The following is a 19,885-nucleotide window of genomic DNA, read 5'->3' as shown; positions in this document are numbered from 1 at the left end:
TTGGGTTTGCTGCGTCCACGCCTGTCTCTTCACCCTCGATACAGTGTGTGGTTTTAAAAGCCTCCTAACACCAGGGGAACATTCAGATATGATCCAGCCGGTCACGTTAGCAACATTTACAGTTTCCTCCAAACGGACGTCCAGCCGCTGAAGGCTGACAATGAGCCTGCTCCTCGCCAGCTGTCTGGCTCGGCTGTTTGGCGTCCTTCAGCCTTAAGACGGCTTCACCATCTCGACGTATCCGAGGCTGATGAGTGTCAACAGCCCGAGTCTGTACTGCTTGTCCTGCCAAGGCCAACAACATGACTAATCACTGGTATTAAGTCCATGAAACATCACAGGTGTGATTCACACACAGGATCTCTGTGTTTGTCACAGAGTCATCCTCAGTGACTCAGACGCCGGGGACGAGAATGTAAAAATGTGAGCAGAGCCTCTTTTCTTTTAAGAGCAGAGCTGATGAGGAACATCCTCTCTCAAAACAAACAGCTGGTACCTCCACTTATTGTACGCCGTGAAAGGAGGACAGATTATTGAAGCTGGGGAACATACGTACGATCCAAGGCTTGATAACGATACTGGATGTTCAAACTGAACGAGTGCAGATTATCAGACCATGACATAGTCACATGTTGAAGAAACTCAAGAATCTTTCTCTTCACCAAGGTCTGCTGTTAGCTCCACTCACAGGCCTCTAGAAAGCTGACCAATCAGAGGGAAGGAGGTTTGTGGAGAGGGAAGACTTGACTTAGGCTGTGTCCGAAATGGCATACTAACGTCCTACTCATACTAAGTGTGACATCAAAATTGGTATGAAGTGCGTTCACATTAAATAGTATGAAAAGATTGTGTGCGCGAGGGATACCCAGATGTATACTATATTGGGAGAAATCGTAAGTATGGGAGGTGGGCATACGCGCACTGACAAGCCCCATAATGCATTGCGAGCCCCGTATTTATAAACGTAAATTCAGAATGAGATGACAAGATGAGAAGCAACTAAAGTGGACTTAGCTCTACAGGGAAACCTAAACGTAAGTACAAAGAAATAAAGGGCCTGAGGCGACGGACAGATCGTCTTTGGTGTCTGCGAGCAGTAAACATTTTTTAATTTTTTGAAGAGTGAATTCGTCTTGAGACCGGTGTTAGCTAAAAATCATCCACTAGCGACCTTCCCGTTTTCAAAATAAAAGCATCGTTCTGTAACACTTTTGTAAATTGAGCTCTTGTTTTGGAGCCGACCTGAAGTTTCTTCGATAGCATATTGGCGCACTTACAGAATGTCCGAAATGTCGAAATTAAATTTATATCCGTGCGTTTTGTGGCCCAAATGACCACATTTTGGTTTTCTACGTGATGACTTTCTCGCCTAAAATGTTCTTAAACTTTCAAATGTGGCGAATCAACTGAGATATTTGATAGCCTGGTGTGCTTCCATAGACTTATGTGTGCTTCCAATTTTGTCGTCGGAGGTTTTGAAATGCATCATGGGAAACTGAGTAGTATACTACAGTGTAAACTGTAAAAAACTGTAAACTGGTTGGCACTCTAATCATACTTATAGTATGTAGTATACAGTATATACACAACGACCATGTAGTATGTAGTACGTTAATATGCAATTTCGGACACAGCCATTGAACACTGGCCTGCCGATAGCAATACATATAAACAGCTGCTAAACTACTTACAAACTGACTCTGTTTACTCGTTGTCACACTAGCCTAAAAACTGCAAGTATTCTGAATCACAAAAATTTGCATAAAACTTTCAAAAAATTGAAACTTATAAAAAATTGGCAAAAATTGTAAAAGAAATGTCAAAAATTTGCAAATATTTAAAAAAATTGTAAAATAATACAACAATGAAAAAATTGCAAGAAGATTTAAAAAATTGAAATGTACAAAATATGCAAAAATTTTAAACTAATCTGAAATTTTAAAAATGTGCAAAAATAAGAAATAAACAATTTCAGAAATGTTCAAAATTTTCAAAATAATAAATCAAAAAATGTTTTTGCTAAATTTTTGCATATTTTTTTCTTTTTAGCAATTTATCATTTATTTCACTTTTTGCACATTTTTTTTTCATCTTTCTGACAAATTCAATTTTTTTGCTTAAATGTTTGCAATGTTTTTTTTTGCGTTAATCTACAGAGCACCAGGCTGACGATAGCACTGCATATAGCCGGCTATCACAATGTTTGCTTGATGTTACATTTTCAAACCATAGCTCTACGTAACTGTACTGATAAATACCTTACCTCAGTGCGTCATATCCAGTAAGAAGTTGACTTAAACAAAAAACAACAACAAATGTTTCAATCTTATCTCCATTCAATTCAAAAACAAACACACACCTCACTAAAGGTAATTTACGACAGTGTGAGGAAACTCAAGGTTACAAGGTGGCGAGGGAGTCCAATAAAAACAGATCCTCCTCAGAGTATCTTTAATGGCAGTCTTTGATGCACTATGTTTTGCCTCTTGTCTCAACTCTTGTTTGTGTTGTACATCACTTTGGACAAAAATGTCTGATGAATGAAAGTGTATTCTGTCCCTTCAGTGCTTCCACTGTATCTTATGTGATCAGCACATCATTAAAGGTAAAAAAAAAAAAAAAGTATTTCTCCTGGTGGCACACAACTTTCTCTGAAACAAAGCTTGATTGTCCTTTGTAACAAAGAGCTACATGCCGATCACAGAGAGGAGGAAATGCTGAATGCCTTCCATCGTTGCTCTTTGTTTACTGTGTCACGTTTTTCTTCTTTGTTGGATTTATTAGCGAGGTAAACTGTGTCACGCTGCTACGACATCATGCCGTTATTTTACTGATGCAGCTATCAGCATCTGGCTTACATGCTGCCAACCACAAGGTGGCACGGTTGGCTGTGGAAACACAAACAGGATCAGGCTTACCCAACCTTGGTGTTTGAGGCCCGCGCCTCTCACTTGTCCTTTTGTGATGATCTCTTTAGCAGATCTTGTGAGGATCTCTTGAGGATTAGTTTGAGAACAGAGTGTTTAGACAAGTTTACAGACAGATTGAAGGATTTCTACGGCTTATAAATGTGAAGAGGTTTGAAAATCTGTAGATGTTGAGTCTGAACATCCAGCCTTATTACTTAATACCTATGTTTAGAATATGAGAAAGCAGGAAAAACATCTTTTCTACCTCAGCCTACAGTATAAAAACATTGATGCTTAGAGGGGATCATCTGAAAGTGATTGTTGGCCTTGAGAACTGGACTGAATCATAGCCTAGAGTGAAATTAGCATTCTGATATTTCCAAACACAGATGGGATCGTGCTTCCTATTCAACCCGTGTGGATCTGTCCGGTTGAGGAACAACAGAAACCACTGAACCCTGAAGTGACCAGTCGTTCCTCCTGCAGAAACCATGTGAGGTTGAACAGATGTTAATTAGTGGAGTGACCTTTGGAAAACTGAGCAACTTTTTCTGCTGATGTCAGTTTGTTTCTGGGAGCTTTCCTCGACTTGTTTCAACTCTTATCTTCTCTGAACCATAATGTCTGTCCAGGAAAGATTTCCATCCCCAGTATAAACCCTCTGCTCAGTTTTCTCCTTCTACATATCGTACATTAACAACCAGCTCTGACTCACTCCTGCTATTTCCATTTCATCCGTTTGAGAACAACACGAGTCGTCCTGAAGCTGTAATTTATTGCCACCATGCTCCACGACTCTTCCCTTTGAGTCAGCGTCAGGATTAGGAGAGATTCAGCAGATGACTCTCTCGACAGTAACGCTCTGAAATAGAGCAGGATGTTTCCTCGCTTATGATGTGTTGTCATCAATCCAATCCCCTCCAGTTTTAAAATTCGAGGCTGAAAAAAACACTTTCTTTTACCAGAGGTTGATGGAAACGACTCTGGGAAACTGATGAAATCAACCATTGAGATGGGGTTGTTGGAGGCGAGAGTGGATTCACTCTGAGAGGAAATTACAATCTAAATTTCTGCAAAGTATTGAAGTTATGAGACCGTCTGTGTTTGAAGGTGTACAAGGCCGTGAGGTTTGATTCTCCTGCTGACGATAAAAACTTGGTTGATGTGCTTTGATTTCCTGCTCTGAAAATCTCACATTTTGAGAATACAATACATGAAGACGCTTTATTGAATGCAAAGGAAGATGACGCATTTGATTTGTTTTTACACGATATGGTACTTCCTATCCATGATCTCCATCGTCTTTTCTCACAAAAGACCGCCGCTCTTTCGCTCTGAACTACCGCGACACATCCTCAGTTGTCTCTGTCATCTCACATCTTCTCCTCATATCCATGCTAAGCTCTTATCCAAAGAGCACACTGCTCTCACCTACAGTAGTTAACCACCATAATTTTGATTGACAAGCTCCGCCAGACCCCGCCGCCCTGCTGAAAACATAATTGAGGTCTATAGACTCAGTTAGCAAGTTAGGTCAGTGGTGTCAGCGTTTGATTTCTACGTCTCAATGAGACAAATATTTCCTACAAAAATATCACATTTTTACTCAGATTAAATCAACATTCTTGCCTATATGACTAGTTGTTTCTAAACTTTTGTGAATTTGAATCTGCCCTCTGCTGCAGCAGTTCTATGATGATGTCACACACTGATGAGGAGTTCCGTGATGATGTCACACACTGATTAGGAGTGTGCAGCTGGTCATATGACTCAGCAGAGGAAATAATACATGGTGTCAACTGTTATAGCACTGAGAGGGACAGAAAGGGATGAAACCCTGACAGTATATAATATTAATAATAATATAATATTAGAGTATATTATTATTATTATTATTATTATTATTATTATTATTATTATTATTATTATTATATCATTGATTTTTGATGTAGAAAAAACAAAATTTAAAATTGTTAAACAAAAATCCGTGATACTATGATACATTGATTTTTTCTCCCACCTTTATTAGGTAGAGCTATTATATAAAGGTTAAAACAATCAAACTTTGTAAACTTAGTTTGTAGTTCAGTGTCCAGAAGCAGAGGGGACTATCTATTTCATGTTACACCAGGAATACACCAGATGATTCTGGTTCATTTTTTGACTGCGTGCACTTTCATTTGTTGACTCACACGGGCTACATGTTCATGTTCAGGAGTCAACCTGTTGAGTCAACCTGTTGACTCCTGGTCTGGATCTCCTCATTTTGTCCATTTGTTGTTGTTGTAGTCGAGCTAAAAACCATCTGTATTGGAGATAGTGTTTTTTAGGTGGTTTCTGTGCACAACTTCCTGTCTTGCTTGATCTACTTTTTGTAAATAAGAGTTGAAGAGCTACTGCTCTGGCATCTGGCTAATTTAGGAGCCTTACATGTCTGATCCAGATCTGCTGGATTCTGGCTGTAGACTGCTACTGTCATCTAAGAGATTCATGTGGAAAAATAGAAATATCAGGGTCTTGGAGGTACAAAGCTGCTTGGTTAGATCTTGGAGATGATATATTTGACTGTGAGATAAGTGAAGTACCTAACTTTGAAGTTGCTCTGATGATGAGTGTATGGATCAGGAGTCGTGTCCACTGACGGTCGATCTGTAAATATTCCCATCCCCTGGCGTCGTAACTGGATTTTGAAGAATCTGAACCCAGAAGACATTTATCTCCGTCTCTAATGTGCTCTGTCTCCAAACCCTGTGCAGTTTCTTCATTATTCTAAACAACCACCAGCCGTGTATGCAAAGATAGAAACGATCACTTCCCTCCAGGATTCCTGTGAAAAACTAAGCGGTGGCACATCGCTGAAGGGCAGATGTGGAGAGAAATTGCAGCTGAGGTGTCATCATTGTATTTCATTTTCTCTGCATCCTGCGCTCAGTCAGAACATTGGGACCGGGCCATTATGTCAAATTGTGCACAGATTGCTTTCCATTACCAGGAATCATTATATACTGGAGCATGCAGCAGAGTGTCTGTGTTCAGATTGTGCCTTTTTCTGTTCACCTTCCTCACACTCTGTGCACACACAGGTCTCATTCTGCGCCCTTTTCTCTGCCTCACACACACACACACACCTGCCGTCCCTCTGCGGCTGAATCCATACCCGTCCATCACATCTTCTCCCCTTCATCCTCTATCCCCATGTGACCTGCAGGACGCTCTGTCTGCTTCTGTATTCTGCTTGTTCTCACCTTTTATTCTCTGTGGTCGGAGTCTGTCCGTGTGCGGCTACGCTGCAGCTGAGAAAGAGGGAAAAATACTACGTTTGTTAGGAATAAAAAAAAAACACCCCTGAAAGTAACGTCTCAGAGGAAATAACCTGAGCTGAGCTGAGCTTCTTTATCATAGCACTGATTTTTTTTTTTTCAGCCTGAGAAGTGGTCTGACTTCCTGACTTCACTCTGATAAAATGTGGAGTGAAGAGGCTGGTTAAATCCACATTCACCAGCTGCTTTATAAAAACACAAACCCACCCAAAGCGCAAAAATGTTTGAATGATGTTCTTCTGAAATGACAGCCCTGTCAGTGTCTGATGATCAGGAAAGAAACATGCTGCTGTTCCAGTCCAGGTAAACACTGACATTTATCAACCGACACATCAACGACAGAAGATTCACAAACACAGAAGAAAAGACTAAAGGAACACAGAGTCTCAGCTGTGATAGGGAAATAAAATCCCTGAACCCGGATCATTCAGCGCATTGTGTGTAAAGTCATTTTTTAGAAAGTAGAAGTCCCTCCTGGAGTATGACATGGTTTTAGCTGAGACGTGTAAATTGTACATTTAGTGTGTGGCTCAAGGACAGAGCTCTGGTGAACATTTAGCACAAAGTACGGTGCCCCCTAAGGGTCAAGGCTAGATTTATTTTTCAGAAGACGTTTGCATTCCCTCCAAAACTTTTGCTTTCCCTCAATACTTTTGTGTTCCCTTGCAAACTTTTTGTGTTTTTTGCTATATGTTGGTGTTTCTTACAATAATTTTGCATTCCCTCACAATACCTTTGCTCTACTTCTCAATCTTTTATGTTCCCTTACAAAGTTTTGCATTCCCTCCAAAAATGTTTGCATTCCTTCTACATACTTTTGCATTCCCTCAAAATACTTTTGAAACCCTTGCAAAACTTTTGAGTTCCTTGAAAAACGTTTGCGTTCCCTCACAATAATTTTGCGTTCCCTCGCAAAGTTTTTCCATTCCCTCAAATTACTTTTGCATTGTTTCTACATGCTTTTGCATTCCCTCAAAATAATTTTGCATTACCTTGCAAAACTTTTGTATTCCTTGCAAAACTTTTGTGTTCCTTGAAAAACTTTTGCGTTCCCTCCAATAACTTTTGGATTCCTTCTACATACTTTTGCGTTCCCTCAAAATTATTTTGCATTACCTTGCAATACTTTTGCATTCCCTTACAAAACTTTTGTGTTCCTTGAAAAACTTTTTGTGTTCCCTAACAATAGTTTTGCGTTCCCTCACAGTTTTGCATTCCCTTTAAAAACCTTTGCATTACTTCCCCATACTTTTGCGTTCCCTCAAAATAATGTTGCATCACCTTGCAATACTTTTGCATCCCTTGCAAAACTTATCAGCCCTTCGTAAACTTTTGCATTCCCTCAAAATAGCTTTGCGTTCCCTAACTAAAAGTTTTTCAGGCCCTCACAATATTTTTGCGTTTTGTCTTAAAACTTTTGCATTATTTTGCTTCAAATTGGTGTTTTCTTACAATAGTTTTGCATTCCCTCACATAGTTTTGCTGTCACTTGAACGGCTTTTGCATTCCCTCACAAAAGTTTTGCATTCCCTCAAATGACTTTTGCGTTCCCTCACAGAACTTTTGTATTCCTTCCACATACTTTTGCATTACCTTGCTATACTTTTGCATTCCTTGCAAAACTTTTTCTTACAATAGTTTTGCATTCCAGAACAAATAATACTTTTGCATTCTGGTAAATGACTTTTGCATTCCCTCACAATAGTTTTGTGTTTCCTAACAAATAGTTTTCTAGTCCTTTACAATACTTTTACATATATTTGCTATATGTGAGTGTTTTCTTACCATAATTTTGCATCCCCTCGCAAAACCTTTGCATTCCTTCTCAATCTTTTACGTTCCCTTAACGATACTTTTGAGTTTCCTCACATAGTTTTGCATTACCAGAAAATACTTTTGCGGTTCCTCACAAAACTTTGTTTCTTCCAGATGTTTTTTTGCGTTTCCTCACAGTAGTTTTGCATGACCTTGCAATACTTTTGCATCCCTTGAAACCTTTGTATTCCCTCACAATAGTTTTGCGTTCCCTAACAAATAGTTTTCCAGTCCTTATCAATACTTTTGCGTTCTGTCTTAATAATTTTGCATTTTTTTGCTGTATGTTGTTACTTTCTTACAACAATGTTGCTTTCCCTTGCAATACCTTTGCATATTTTTTCCATTACTTTTGCATTCCCTGCAAAACATTTGTGTTTCCTCACAGTTTTACATTCACTAAAAAGACTTTTGTGTTCCATCACAAAACTTTCGCGTTCCTTCTGGTTACTTTTGCATTCTGGCACAGAAGTTTTGCATGACCTTGCAATACTTTTGCATCCCTTGCAAAACTTTTGCATCCCCTCACAATAGTTTTGCTTTCCCTAACAAATAGTTTTCCAGTCCCTCTCAATAATTTTGCTTTTTCATTTTAAACTTTTGTGATTCTTTGCTATAGTGAAGTATTTTCTTGCAATATTTTTGCATCCCCTCTTAATCGTTTGCATTCCCTCACAGTAGTTTGCATCACCTGGCAATACTTTTGTATTCTATTGAAATTCCTTTGTGTTTCCTCTTAGATGTGGGTATTGTGTGCTTAAGGAGTGCTTATAACTCCTAACATCATTCATTCCTTTATCTATCCACTCTCCATGTGTGCGCTGATGGTGGAGGAGGATATTTACTGACTCCATGTGAACACTCTGCTGGCTCTGCATCAGGATAAATTTGCATCTCAGGGTCTCGTCCAGGGACGCCTCAGCCTGTGGACTCTGAAGCGAGATGAAGCCTCCACTGATTCCTCCAAACGTAACTCCACTGCCAAACCTCTAAAACAAACTCCAGGGAAGCAGCCTGATCTGTCGGCCTATAGCTCAGAAACTCTTCCTCTGAAGGGTTTAATATTTCATACATGCGCGGCCCCTGGGGAGGAAGTGTCTTTTCTCAGAGAGCCAAGGTTAGAGTGTAACTGAACATCCTCTAACACACTGAGACTGCCTCTCCAGGGTCCCTGCATGTATGGAATATGTAACTGTGTGATCCTCTCACAGCCTCCGGGCTCTTCTTCAGAGTCCATATGAAGGAGTGGAAGCCTGGGAGGCTCAGCAGGGGTTTGGGTCCCACGTTGGGATGCTTCATGAGACTCATCTCAGTCATTGACTGAACTTTTTCCTGATTAGAGCTGTAATAGAAAAGTGTTTGATTAAGTCCAGTGCTGGGCAAATTATTTCATTTCGTTATGAGTTATGATTATTCTTTGCTTTAACTTTGTAAAAGAATTCAGCTTTTGTGCAGGTTCTTCTCTGGGACATAATGTTCTCATGTCTGTTTTTGCCTTTTCCATCTCTGACGCTGAAGTATTTTCTGTTTACTCCCATCCTGTAAACGCCACACATAACACATCTGCAGCTCCTGTCCTGTGTCGTTCTCCAGATTAACCTCTTATTTTTAAGTCTGCTCCTGGCATCTCTGATATTTTTTTAGTCAAAACAAGTCGGGTACTTGTGTCTTACATTCAAACCTCGAAAAGCATCCACCCCTCTTCCTCCAGTTCAGGGATCTGCATCCTTCACCTTCATAGGAGAAATTTTTGCCTCAGCGTATCTGAAATAAAGTCTTTCAAGAGCCACAAAAACTACTTGATCTTCATTATAAAGACTTTAGAGTGTATGACATTCTTTTCTAAACAAAGTTAATAATATAGTAAAGATATATTAAGTTTTCTTTATTATTATTATTATTATTATTATTATTATTATTATTATTATTATTATTCAATCATGAAATCGTTTATGTGATATCTTCACTATGTACTTTTTGCAAGTCAGAATTTTTTTTTTTTTAATTGGAAAAATTTGCATTAATTAAAAATATAGCATTTATTAAAAAGAAAAAAAAACTGAAAAAATTGACATATTGAAAAATTGCAAAAAAATGCAAAATCTACCTTTTCTTTGTAATTAAAACAACAAAATTTAATTTGGCTGAACAATCTCTACTTAGTTACAATCTAGTGAAAAATTATCTAAATTATTTTTTTTTCCAGTTTATGAAATTGTACATGCCATATCTTACTTTTTGGTATTTCTGCAAATATTGATTTTTTTTTATCTTAAAAACGTGCAAAATAAAACAAACAAACAAACAGATATCAAAAAGTGAAACTTTAAGAATAGGTAAAAATGTAAAAACAAATCAAATAAAAAAAATTGAACCTTCAAAAACTGTTAATACTGTAAAGAAAAATCACAAAAAAATAATTTTAATACATTCAATATTGAATAATGTGTAAATTGCAAAAAAACAAACAAAACAAAAACAAAAACATATTGAATTTCACAAGTGTGTATGAATTAAAAAAATAATAAATTGTGTTTATTTTTAAAATGTTTGAAATAATACTTTAATGTTGCTCAACTCATCAGTTTTTGCTGTTTGTGAATGTCTTGCCACATACCAAGCATGTTTCTTAATCTGTCACAGTGTCAGTTAAATGAATCCATCCACACTGAATTAAAATCTGTATTTTCTTCCAGATGAGTCTTTTTGTAGATGTAGTTATCTTCCCAGGGCTGTAAAACTTGAGGTTAGCCACAGGTGCATGGAAAGTTGGTGGGCTGTTGATGTTGTAGGAGGTGAAGTAGAGCGGTGGCAGGCTTTATTGACAGATGGGATGAAGATTTAGTTCAACTAAATGTTAACGTAGGATTTTATTTAGTGTCAGAGTCTTTAATCATCAATACCCTCTGAAAGAAAAATAACAATTCTTTATTTCTATAATATTATTTTAACGCTGCATGAGATCCTCTTTGACTGCAGGTTACACAGACGCACTCAGGTAGCTGTGTGATATTTGTTGCTGAAGAGTTAACTTTAGCATCATGTAACGTTTGAAGTAACAGTGTTATATCCAACACTGGTTAAATCCCACTTCTCTTCTCTTCATTGCTTCATCTTCTTCATCTTGGTGGTGTATTTATTTCACCATAAATGTGTTTACAGTTGTGATAAGAAGGATCCTGATTGTGTTTCTGCTTCAGAGATTTCAGCGCACACTCAGGAGTTACTGCTCTGTGTTTTAATGATCCCTGATCTCTAACTTTTTACAGTGTCGTCCTTTTTAATCCTAAATGTCAACAGAATTTCATTATTATAAATGTCAGCTGGGTTTCATAGCAGAGCTTTTTTTTTTTTTTTTTACTGTGAGCGATAAAAAGAAGGACGAGTGGTTACAGTTTGCTTTTATTCACAGTGTTTACAGGATAACGACCATCTCAACATCACTAACACACTCTTCTCTCTTCTCCTCCTCTCCTCTTCTCTTCTTCAGGGTCTCTGCTCCTCATCAGGTGAAGCTCTCCTTCTCCTCCCTCCCTCCTCCCCTACAGACGTCACCCACTTCCCCCAACACCCCTAAACCCCACCTGACCTCACCTGCCAAACCCCATCCGACAGCTGCCACTGGCCCTCCCTTTACCCCATGGTGGCCCCAAGGCCCGCCCTCTCACTGCTATTGGCTGTTTTGGCCTGCACGGGGCCCGTGCACCCCTCGCCCCCCCTACTGCTCCGGCCCCGGGAGAGAGAGAGGGACTCGGGTGGGGTCAACATCGCTGTGGTCCACTCGGGCTCCTCCCTGCTCCCGGAGACGACGGTGGTGTGGGGTGCGGGGGCTGGCGAGCCCGGGCAGGGGCCGGGAAACGGACCAGGCGGAGGAGGAGGAGGAGGAGCTGGAGGAGGAGGAGGAGGAGGAGGAGGAAAGGGAGTGACGGACTCAGCAGTGCTGGAGGGAGTAGCTGCCATGGCCTCGTTTTCCTCCTCCTCCTCCTCCTCCTTGACGTCCCTGTCGCTGGCCGCGCTCGTGGGAGAGACGGTGATGACGCCATCGGGTCAGGCCAACGTCATCTACCTGACGGTGAATGAGAGCAGCCCGGGGAGCCTGCTGCTGCAGCTGTGTGAGCTGCTGGCCACCACACCTCTGCAGGTAAACACACCTGAAGTACAAACACAGCTGGTACGACGCCGACACTACAAAAAAACACTTAAACGATATCTTTCAGATTAAGGAAACCTCAAAACAAACCTCACTGATGACAGCAGCTGACTTCTCACACACCATCACCCATTTCCAATGACCTTTTAGTGAGGGGACGCTCATCGTCTTCCACATTTGTATCTGTGCCCCCTCTGTTTTTAAAAAATCTAAAAAACCTTTAACATTTGATCCCGACCATATGGACATAGTCTGTGACCCCTTTTTGACCAAGCTGGTGCTAGTTCCAGGCTAGTTCCGGACTTAGCGCTGGCTCCAGGTGCTCAAAACTGGCGCTCAGCAATCACCAACTCTTTGCCAGGTTCGGGCTAAGCATTGACTACATCCTGTTCAACAGAAACTCAGCTGTCTCGGCGTCAGTCTTCAGTCCCGAATCCTTCTGCAGCTTTTTCCACCGGTCACACATTTCTCCAATATTCAGTCTCTGTTTGCACCTGTATCGCTCATAATTCTTCCTTGCTTCAGCTTTTTCCTTGAAACTTTTTTGTTTTCTTCCCTTCACTGTGGAGGGTAACAGTAACAGCTTCCTGGTTTCGATCTTCTCTGGCTCCATGACGCTTTGGTAGCTGAGCAGCTAGCTGACGTGAGAGGGGTAGTGGGGAAGGACGAGGTGGGACCATGAGCATGATGGTGCGAATCGAGGGAGACAGGGAATTGGATGGACTCACGGACCAATCCAGCAGCTTTGCAGCGGATATACTGAATGGATTTTTTTCCTTCTTTTTGGTCGTTATATTGTGTAGATTGGACCATGAGACTAAAACAGCCCTATAAACGGTGTAATTAAGATGTACAAAGCTTCCAAATCGTACACCATAGCTTTAATTATTTGACATTTAAAGGAAGGAGTAATACTGTCAACATACATCAACATGGTCTGATTTAAACAGGTTGAAATTTAGAGGTGTGCATTAGAAAGCCACTGATGTAAAAGTCCAAATAAGGTTGAAATTCACAATGAAAGTTCAATTATTTGACATCAGCAGTTATCGTTAGTTGCAGCTGTAGCTACAACGTGATCCAGAGTTTCTGACATTCGTCAATGTGACATCCTTATTGTGTGAAAAGTTACGGCAGCCATCAGTTCCTGTCAACAGTAGAAGATGCTGAACTAAGCTAGCTTCATGTCCACTCTCACCCTGTTTCCTGCTCCATCCACAGTTTGTTCATCCATCTGTGTTTTACAGAAACAAAGCTTCATGAATCCACGCTCTCTTTCATGCCAAGTTTCTTCATGTTTTCATCCCTTCATTCATTCATCCAGAGAAAAACAAACGAGGATGGAAGCAAAACTGAGTCTGGAGTGCACTGAAAGGTAAAAACCGCTTATTCATTCATCCATTCTCACATCTGTTTCTCCGTCATGTGTCAGCCTGTGTCTCATCACAGTGAAAAGAGGTTTTATTAAAAGCATCTTAGATCAAGTCTGATGGCAACACTTGCTGTCTTATTTCCTGGTCCCGTCTGAACCTCATTTGCATATCAAATGCTTCCCTGTGAGAATTGAGCCGTCAGCTACACTTAGCTTCAATTTGCTCCCCCGAATCGCTACAAGAAAACAAGCGTAAAGCCATCGAGCCATCTGAAAACCACCGTCCCTAGTCGTATCATTACAGAAAGTTACAGCAGAGGTTTGTGTATTTATCCTGAAGTCATCCTCGCTGCTGACAGTTGCTTAAAAAAAGAGGATGACGACAAAACCCTGCGTACGAAATCTGACTTCCTGTTGGTTAAATGTTGCTGGTTTCAGGGGGACGAGTGCACACAACGTGAAGCTGAAAGTTGAACTAAAACTGAGCATTTGTTGCTCAAATTAAAGAGACAAGAGCAGAACTCTGACAAACTGCACAAGACTACAAGTACCTCGTTATTTGTTATTATTTATCATCCTCCCTCTTGTTTATGGAGCAGGAAGCTCTTCATTAGATGGCTTTAATCAACAATGCCGAACAGTATTCACCACCACAGAATATAAACGAGTGATGCTGGGTGTGAGGAGGAAAAGTTGTCAGATAGGTAACTTCAGGTGAACTACTGAAGGTTTTGTTGTCATCAAACCTGGAGTCTGAGACTAATCCCAAGTGTTCAAGTCTGAGTCTAAGAGCTAGTTCCAATCCTACCTCTTAGCTCTTGTTTTTGCGCGTTCAAGTGTTGTGAAGTAGTGTCCCAATGCTATGTAAGATCAAGGGAGAGTGCTACACAGGCCTTGAAATTAAGACAAACTCACTTGAAACCAAGGAGTTTGACAAATTCCCCATGATAGAATAGAATAGAATAGAAAATACTTCATTTATTCTTGAGGGGAAATTCAGGAGTCACAGCAGCAATCAAGAAAACAAAAGTAAGAAAGTGTATAGAAAGTGTGGGGCCTTGCACCAGTTAGCACTGACATGCTAAAGGCTGCTAACAGCTGATTTCACATGTAAACAAGACACCCATAGTTACATAAAGGATCTTCGGACAAACACAGGAGCAAAGATGGTGAAAATATCACTGAAGACAAAACCAGTTTGGTGTTAATGACCAACAAATGAGCCATAAAAAGATATGACCCACTCCAAATACAAGGATGATGAAAAAGAGATGAAAAAATTACAAGAAACTACTCCACCTTAATATCAGTCATGTTTTGAACTGCTGGTTTTATTTTGAAATCAATCTACCCAACGCTGCTATAGCAACAGCTAATGGTAGCTACACCGATGTCAAACCAGTGCTACAGGTTTGCAGTGGACTTATTTTACAGTGTTGGGCTGTGTTTCATGAGTGATTGAGCGGATGAGCTGCTCCAAGTTATAAACCCCAAAAAGGGGAGCACATTTACCTGAAGTTCGTCCTGCATCGGTGGCATTCAAGGTGCTTGGAGCATGAAAAAAGTGCAAGAACTTTCAAAAATACATCAAGTTAAAAACAAAAAAAAGAGTGACTGCGGCCAAAACAAATGAAGAGCACCATCACAAGAGCATTTCTGGCATGACGTCATCTCCAGAAAATATAGCGTGTAATATCTATAAAACCATAAGGCACAAACCAGAGTTTTAACGACACAAACAACCATTTTTACGCCACAAACCAGCACAAACTAAGCAAATTTTACGTGGGGTTGGGGGCCAGCTTCACGCAGATACAGCTTGTGTCTAGGGGTGATGATGTAGCAGGGATTGAGTGGCGTCCCATTTCTGAGAGAGGGTTTTTACCTCTTCCCCTTGGCCCTTAAAACAGAGGACTTTCGCTGAGGTGGTTAAAAGCTCCTCGGTGGCAGGGCCCCGGGTGTGGATGAGATCCGCCCAGAGTTCCTTAAGGCCCTGGATGTTGTGGGTCTGTCGTGGCTGACACGACTTTGCAACATCGTATGGACATCGGGGGCAGCGCCTCTGGATTGGCAGACCGGGGTGGTGGTCCCTCTTTTCAAGAAGGGGGACCTGAGGGTGTGTTCCAACTACAGGGGGATCACACTCCTCAGCCTCCCTGGTAAGGTCTATTCGGGGGTACTGGAGAGGAGGGTCCGAAGGATAGTCAAACCTTGGATTCAGGAAGAGCAATGTGGTTTTCGTCCTAGCCGTGGAACTGTGGACCAGCTCTATACCCTCAGCAGGCTCCTCGAGGGTGCATGGGAGTTTGCCCAACCTGTCCACATGTGTTTTGTGGACTTGGAGAAGGCATTCAACCGTGTCCCTCGGGGAGTCCTGTGGGGGCTTCTCCGGGAGTATGGGGTGTCGGGCTGCTTGTTACGAGCCGTCCGTTCCCTGTACGACCGGTGCCAGAGCCTGGTCCGCATTGCTGGCAGTAAGCCGGACTCGTTTCCAGTGAGGGTTGGACTCCGCCAGGGCTGCCCTTTGTCACCGATTCTGTTCATAACTTTTATGGACAGAATTTCTAGGTGCAGCCAGGGTGTCGAGAGGGTCCGGTTTGGTGACCTCAGGATTGGATCACTGCTTTTTGCAGATTATGTGGTCCTGTCGGCTTCATCAAGCCAACAGGACGCCTCCCTGGTGAGGTGTTCAGGGCACGTCCCATCGGGGCAGACCCAGGACACGCTGGCCTGGGAACGTCTTGGGATCCCCCCGGAAGAGCTGGATGAAGTGGCTAGGGAGAAGGAAGTCTGGGCTTCCCTGCTTAGGCTGCTGCCCCCACGACCCGACCCCGGATAAGCAGAAGTAGATGGATGGATGGATGGTTTTTACCTCTTCCCCTTGGCCCTTAAAACAGAGGACCAAGGGGAAAACGTAAGACAAAGGGAAAGGGGTAAGACAGACAATTGGGGTAGGCCCTAAGTCACCAAAGAACAATCACTGCACATCAGTCCAAGTCATGGACTGTAAAAAAAAAAAAATGGACGTCATCTTGCTCGGCTTAAAGTAGGGTCTCCACAAAAACTGGTCCCCCTGGTGGCTGGCTGCAGTAAAGGTAAAAAAAAAATCCATCTCCCCAGTCACTCCAGATGGGCTGTGGTTGAACTTTAAAAAATTAATACACCTGGTAGAAATGTTTCTCAGGTCCGATTGTTGTGGTGATTTGAAGATATCATTTGGCTGCCTTGTATTCGAGTCCCCTTTTTTCTGAAAAGTTTCGTTTTCATTAGTTATAAGAGGTTAAAAACTAGGTTTTACGTAACATTTAACGATGATTGATTGATTTTTCGGAGATTGTAAAATATGTCAGGAGGTAGAGTCAGGAAGTGATGCCAATGTCTGCACCCGTGATGGGGTATTTTGGCTTCAAAACCGTACGATGGTAAAAAGCAGAGCCACGCTGTCCACTCTATATACAGGCTATGGTCCAAGTGGGTGCATCCTGGATACACATCTGTTTAAGCTGAGTTTGTTTCACGCTTCCTTACTGTGATTCTTTAACATTTGCTGCAGAACTTTTGAAAGCAAAATGCATGATTTAAAGCGACTCTTCAAGCATCCTGGATCTGTAGCTGAAATAAAAAAAATATGTGAATGCACAAACACCAGCTCTCGCTCTGAACTGAATCAATTATTTGAGCCTTTACATAATGAAAACATAAATCAATACATGTTTAATCATCAGTCTAGTCTTGAAAATGAGAGGTTCAGCAACACTTAACTCCAGCTCCTGCTGATCCACGTTTCAGCGCTTCAGCTCCATTTTCCTGTCTCTGTCAGTGTGGAGAAACGCGTCTCTGACTTCTCGTTGAACCTGTTGTACAGTCACTTGCAGAGCAGCTGTTTCCCACTTTAAAACTCTTTGTTTGTGTCTTCACTTTCACTCATCACACACCAAACTTCTTCGCTGCATTTCACCTCAGGGGATCAGAAAAGGATGAAGTATTTCACACGCCTCTCTTTGCTCAGCGGGTGTAACCATGGTGACGTCACATGGTTTGTTTGCTGCGTGTGTTCGACAGCTGAACGTAAGCCCTTTTAGGGTCCATAAACCAGGAGCTTATCTCTTGTTTCTGAGATAATAAGAAGCGTAAGCCGCACAGGTACACTCTCCTCCTCTAACAGGAAGCTGCAGGGACTGAGCTCTGATTTTATCTCTGTGAGCATCGATTGCCAATCAGAGCAAATTTTTGAAAATGCTTGTTTTTAACTTTATAAACCCTCTTTAACTCAATGAAAACATTCATTTCCTGTAGCTATTCATTGGCTGAGTAGGACAAACACTTCTTATCTGGAGTGCTGTGAGCAGTGTGTGGAGGTACACATTGTTCTGGTATATTTTGCTCACTTATTGAGCCTGTTAATTTATTCCTGGAGTGCCGGAGAATAAAAGAAAAACTGCGGCTTTGATGAGCAGAAGTCTGATGAGAAGCTTATGAAACTGCGTCTCAATGAGGCTGATGTAATCAGCTTTGAACCACGGGCTTTGTTTTATGTGCAACCTTTGTTTCACCACCAGGGTTTGGTGTTTGAGGAGGAGAGACCACCACCGCCGAACCGGGCCCCCCTGGCCCCCATGCTGGAGTTTGTGTCCGCCCAGACGGGGGTTCCTGTGGTTGCTGTAGGGGGAGGAGCCAGCCTGGGAAGAGAGCCACAGGTAATAACAGATTACTTATCGTTGCATCATCCTGTCTTTTCATGTCATTAGCGCAGAAACAGAAGATTAGAAGATCAGACAGTAAAATAATGACTGAAGAGCAACTTTTTGACCTCTCTGAGGAGGGATTTTACGATATCTGACATAGGGACAAAATCGCAAATATTGTTCCAGAGCAGGGGGCTGCAACCTTTAATTTCAGAGGAGCCTTTTGCCTCCGCTCACCTGGATTAAAGTTATTTCAAAACCACAAATTCTACTTTATCTTTAAAATAAAGACATTAAAGTGTGTTGTTAAGTAAGTGTAAAAAAAATAAATAAATAAAAAAAAAACATAGTGAATGATTATCAAAATGAAAAGTATTTTTTTAATTCATTGAATTTTACATGTGATGACTTGTGTGATGTCTCAGTTTTTTTTTATTATTCAAGTAAATGTAGAATTTTTTTTTTATAAATCAAATGGGAAAAATGGTCAAATATTTGACGTTTTAAAAATGGCAAAAAAAATCAGAAAATTTCCAAATTAAAAAAAAAAAAAAAACAGCAAAAAATTCAAAGAAAAAATTGACAAATCAACAGAGGCTGAGTTTGTGACGCTTAAATACATATAGAAATATCTTTTAAAAATGTAATCAGAAAAATTGACAAAATTTTGAAATTTTAAGAAAATACAAAAATTTTAGAAAAATATCTAAATGTAAAAAAAATGAAAAAAATAAAAATTTAACATAAAAAATTTGGTGTTTCAAAAATTGTAAAAACTGCAAAAAAAATATTTAAAAAAGAAATAATAAATGTGCAAAAATTGCAAACAATTCTGAAATGTCAAAAATTTGTGAAAACAGAAAAAAAGAAATTTTATATAAATTCTGAGCTTACAACATTTTCTAAATAATTCTTGAATTTAATAACATATTTTGATAATATTGCTCAACTCATCTTTTTTTTATGTTGTTGTTGTTTGCTAATGTGTTGCCACTGATTAAGCATGTATATTCTTAGTGTCAGTGTCTTTGATCATCAATTCCCTCTGTAAGAAAAATAACAGAAACAGACTTTGACTGTAACTACATCTTCTGTTCATTCTGGCCTTTAAAAAACTCTCCCTGCCCCTGTCTGTGAAAGTGATGGAGAAAGAATCATTTTTGCATTAATAAATTCTGATGTAATGAGTTTTTCAAATTACTCCATATCACACAAAAATGTGGGTGACTAATTGGCTCATTTTGTTCTAATCCTTTAATTCAAAAGCCAGTTTTAAGCCATCAGCTCTGATGGGATGTAATGGAGAAAGTTGAGTTATGTGATGAGGTACCAAGGATCTCATGAAGCTGTGCAAAAAGGGTTTCATATCATGACAAACACAGCAGCTTCAGCTTCATGAGCCTGAGGAAGTGGACACAGAGAGTCTGATTCAGTATGAGGAGCATCTACTTGACTTGGAGTTGGAGAGTGAGGATGTCACAGTGGTTTTGGTGTTTTTCCGCCTCTACATCACCATCCTTGCCCACTCAGATAACTGGTTAATATAATAAGATCCAGGTCTTCACCCGTGGTAGAAGACTTTGATGGGCCACATGGTTCCTGGGAATATTCCACCAGGAACTAAAAGTATTCAG

General features: G+C 40.6%; 1 protein-coding gene across 2 annotated transcripts in view; it reads left to right on the top strand.

Moving 5' to 3' along the window:
• The window catches only part of grin2da (glutamate receptor, ionotropic, N-methyl D-aspartate 2D, a), a 317,004-nt gene that overhangs the window by 117,220 nt on the left and 179,899 nt on the right, over positions 1-19,885 (top strand). For both annotated transcript variants that reach the window (XM_074686909.1, XM_074686908.1), the window contains 2 exons: positions 11,535-12,185; positions 18,126-18,263. In XM_074686909.1, the coding sequence (XP_074543010.1) occupies positions 11,685-12,185; positions 18,126-18,263 (639 nt within the window). In that variant the 5' untranslated portion in view covers positions 11,535-11,684. The remainder of the gene's footprint in view (positions 1-11,534; positions 12,186-18,125; positions 18,264-19,885) is intronic.

The sequence above is a fragment of the Halichoeres trimaculatus genome, unplaced genomic scaffold (genome assembly GCF_033239565.1).
Source record: "Halichoeres trimaculatus isolate MK-OKI-2021-1 unplaced genomic scaffold, fHalTri1.1 fHalTri1_scaffold_14, whole genome shotgun sequence".
Taxonomy (NCBI): domain Eukaryota; kingdom Metazoa; phylum Chordata; class Actinopteri; order Labriformes; family Labridae; genus Halichoeres; species Halichoeres trimaculatus.
Note: the sequence above shows the minus strand (reverse complement) of the source record. Positions and strands in the feature narration are given on the sequence as shown.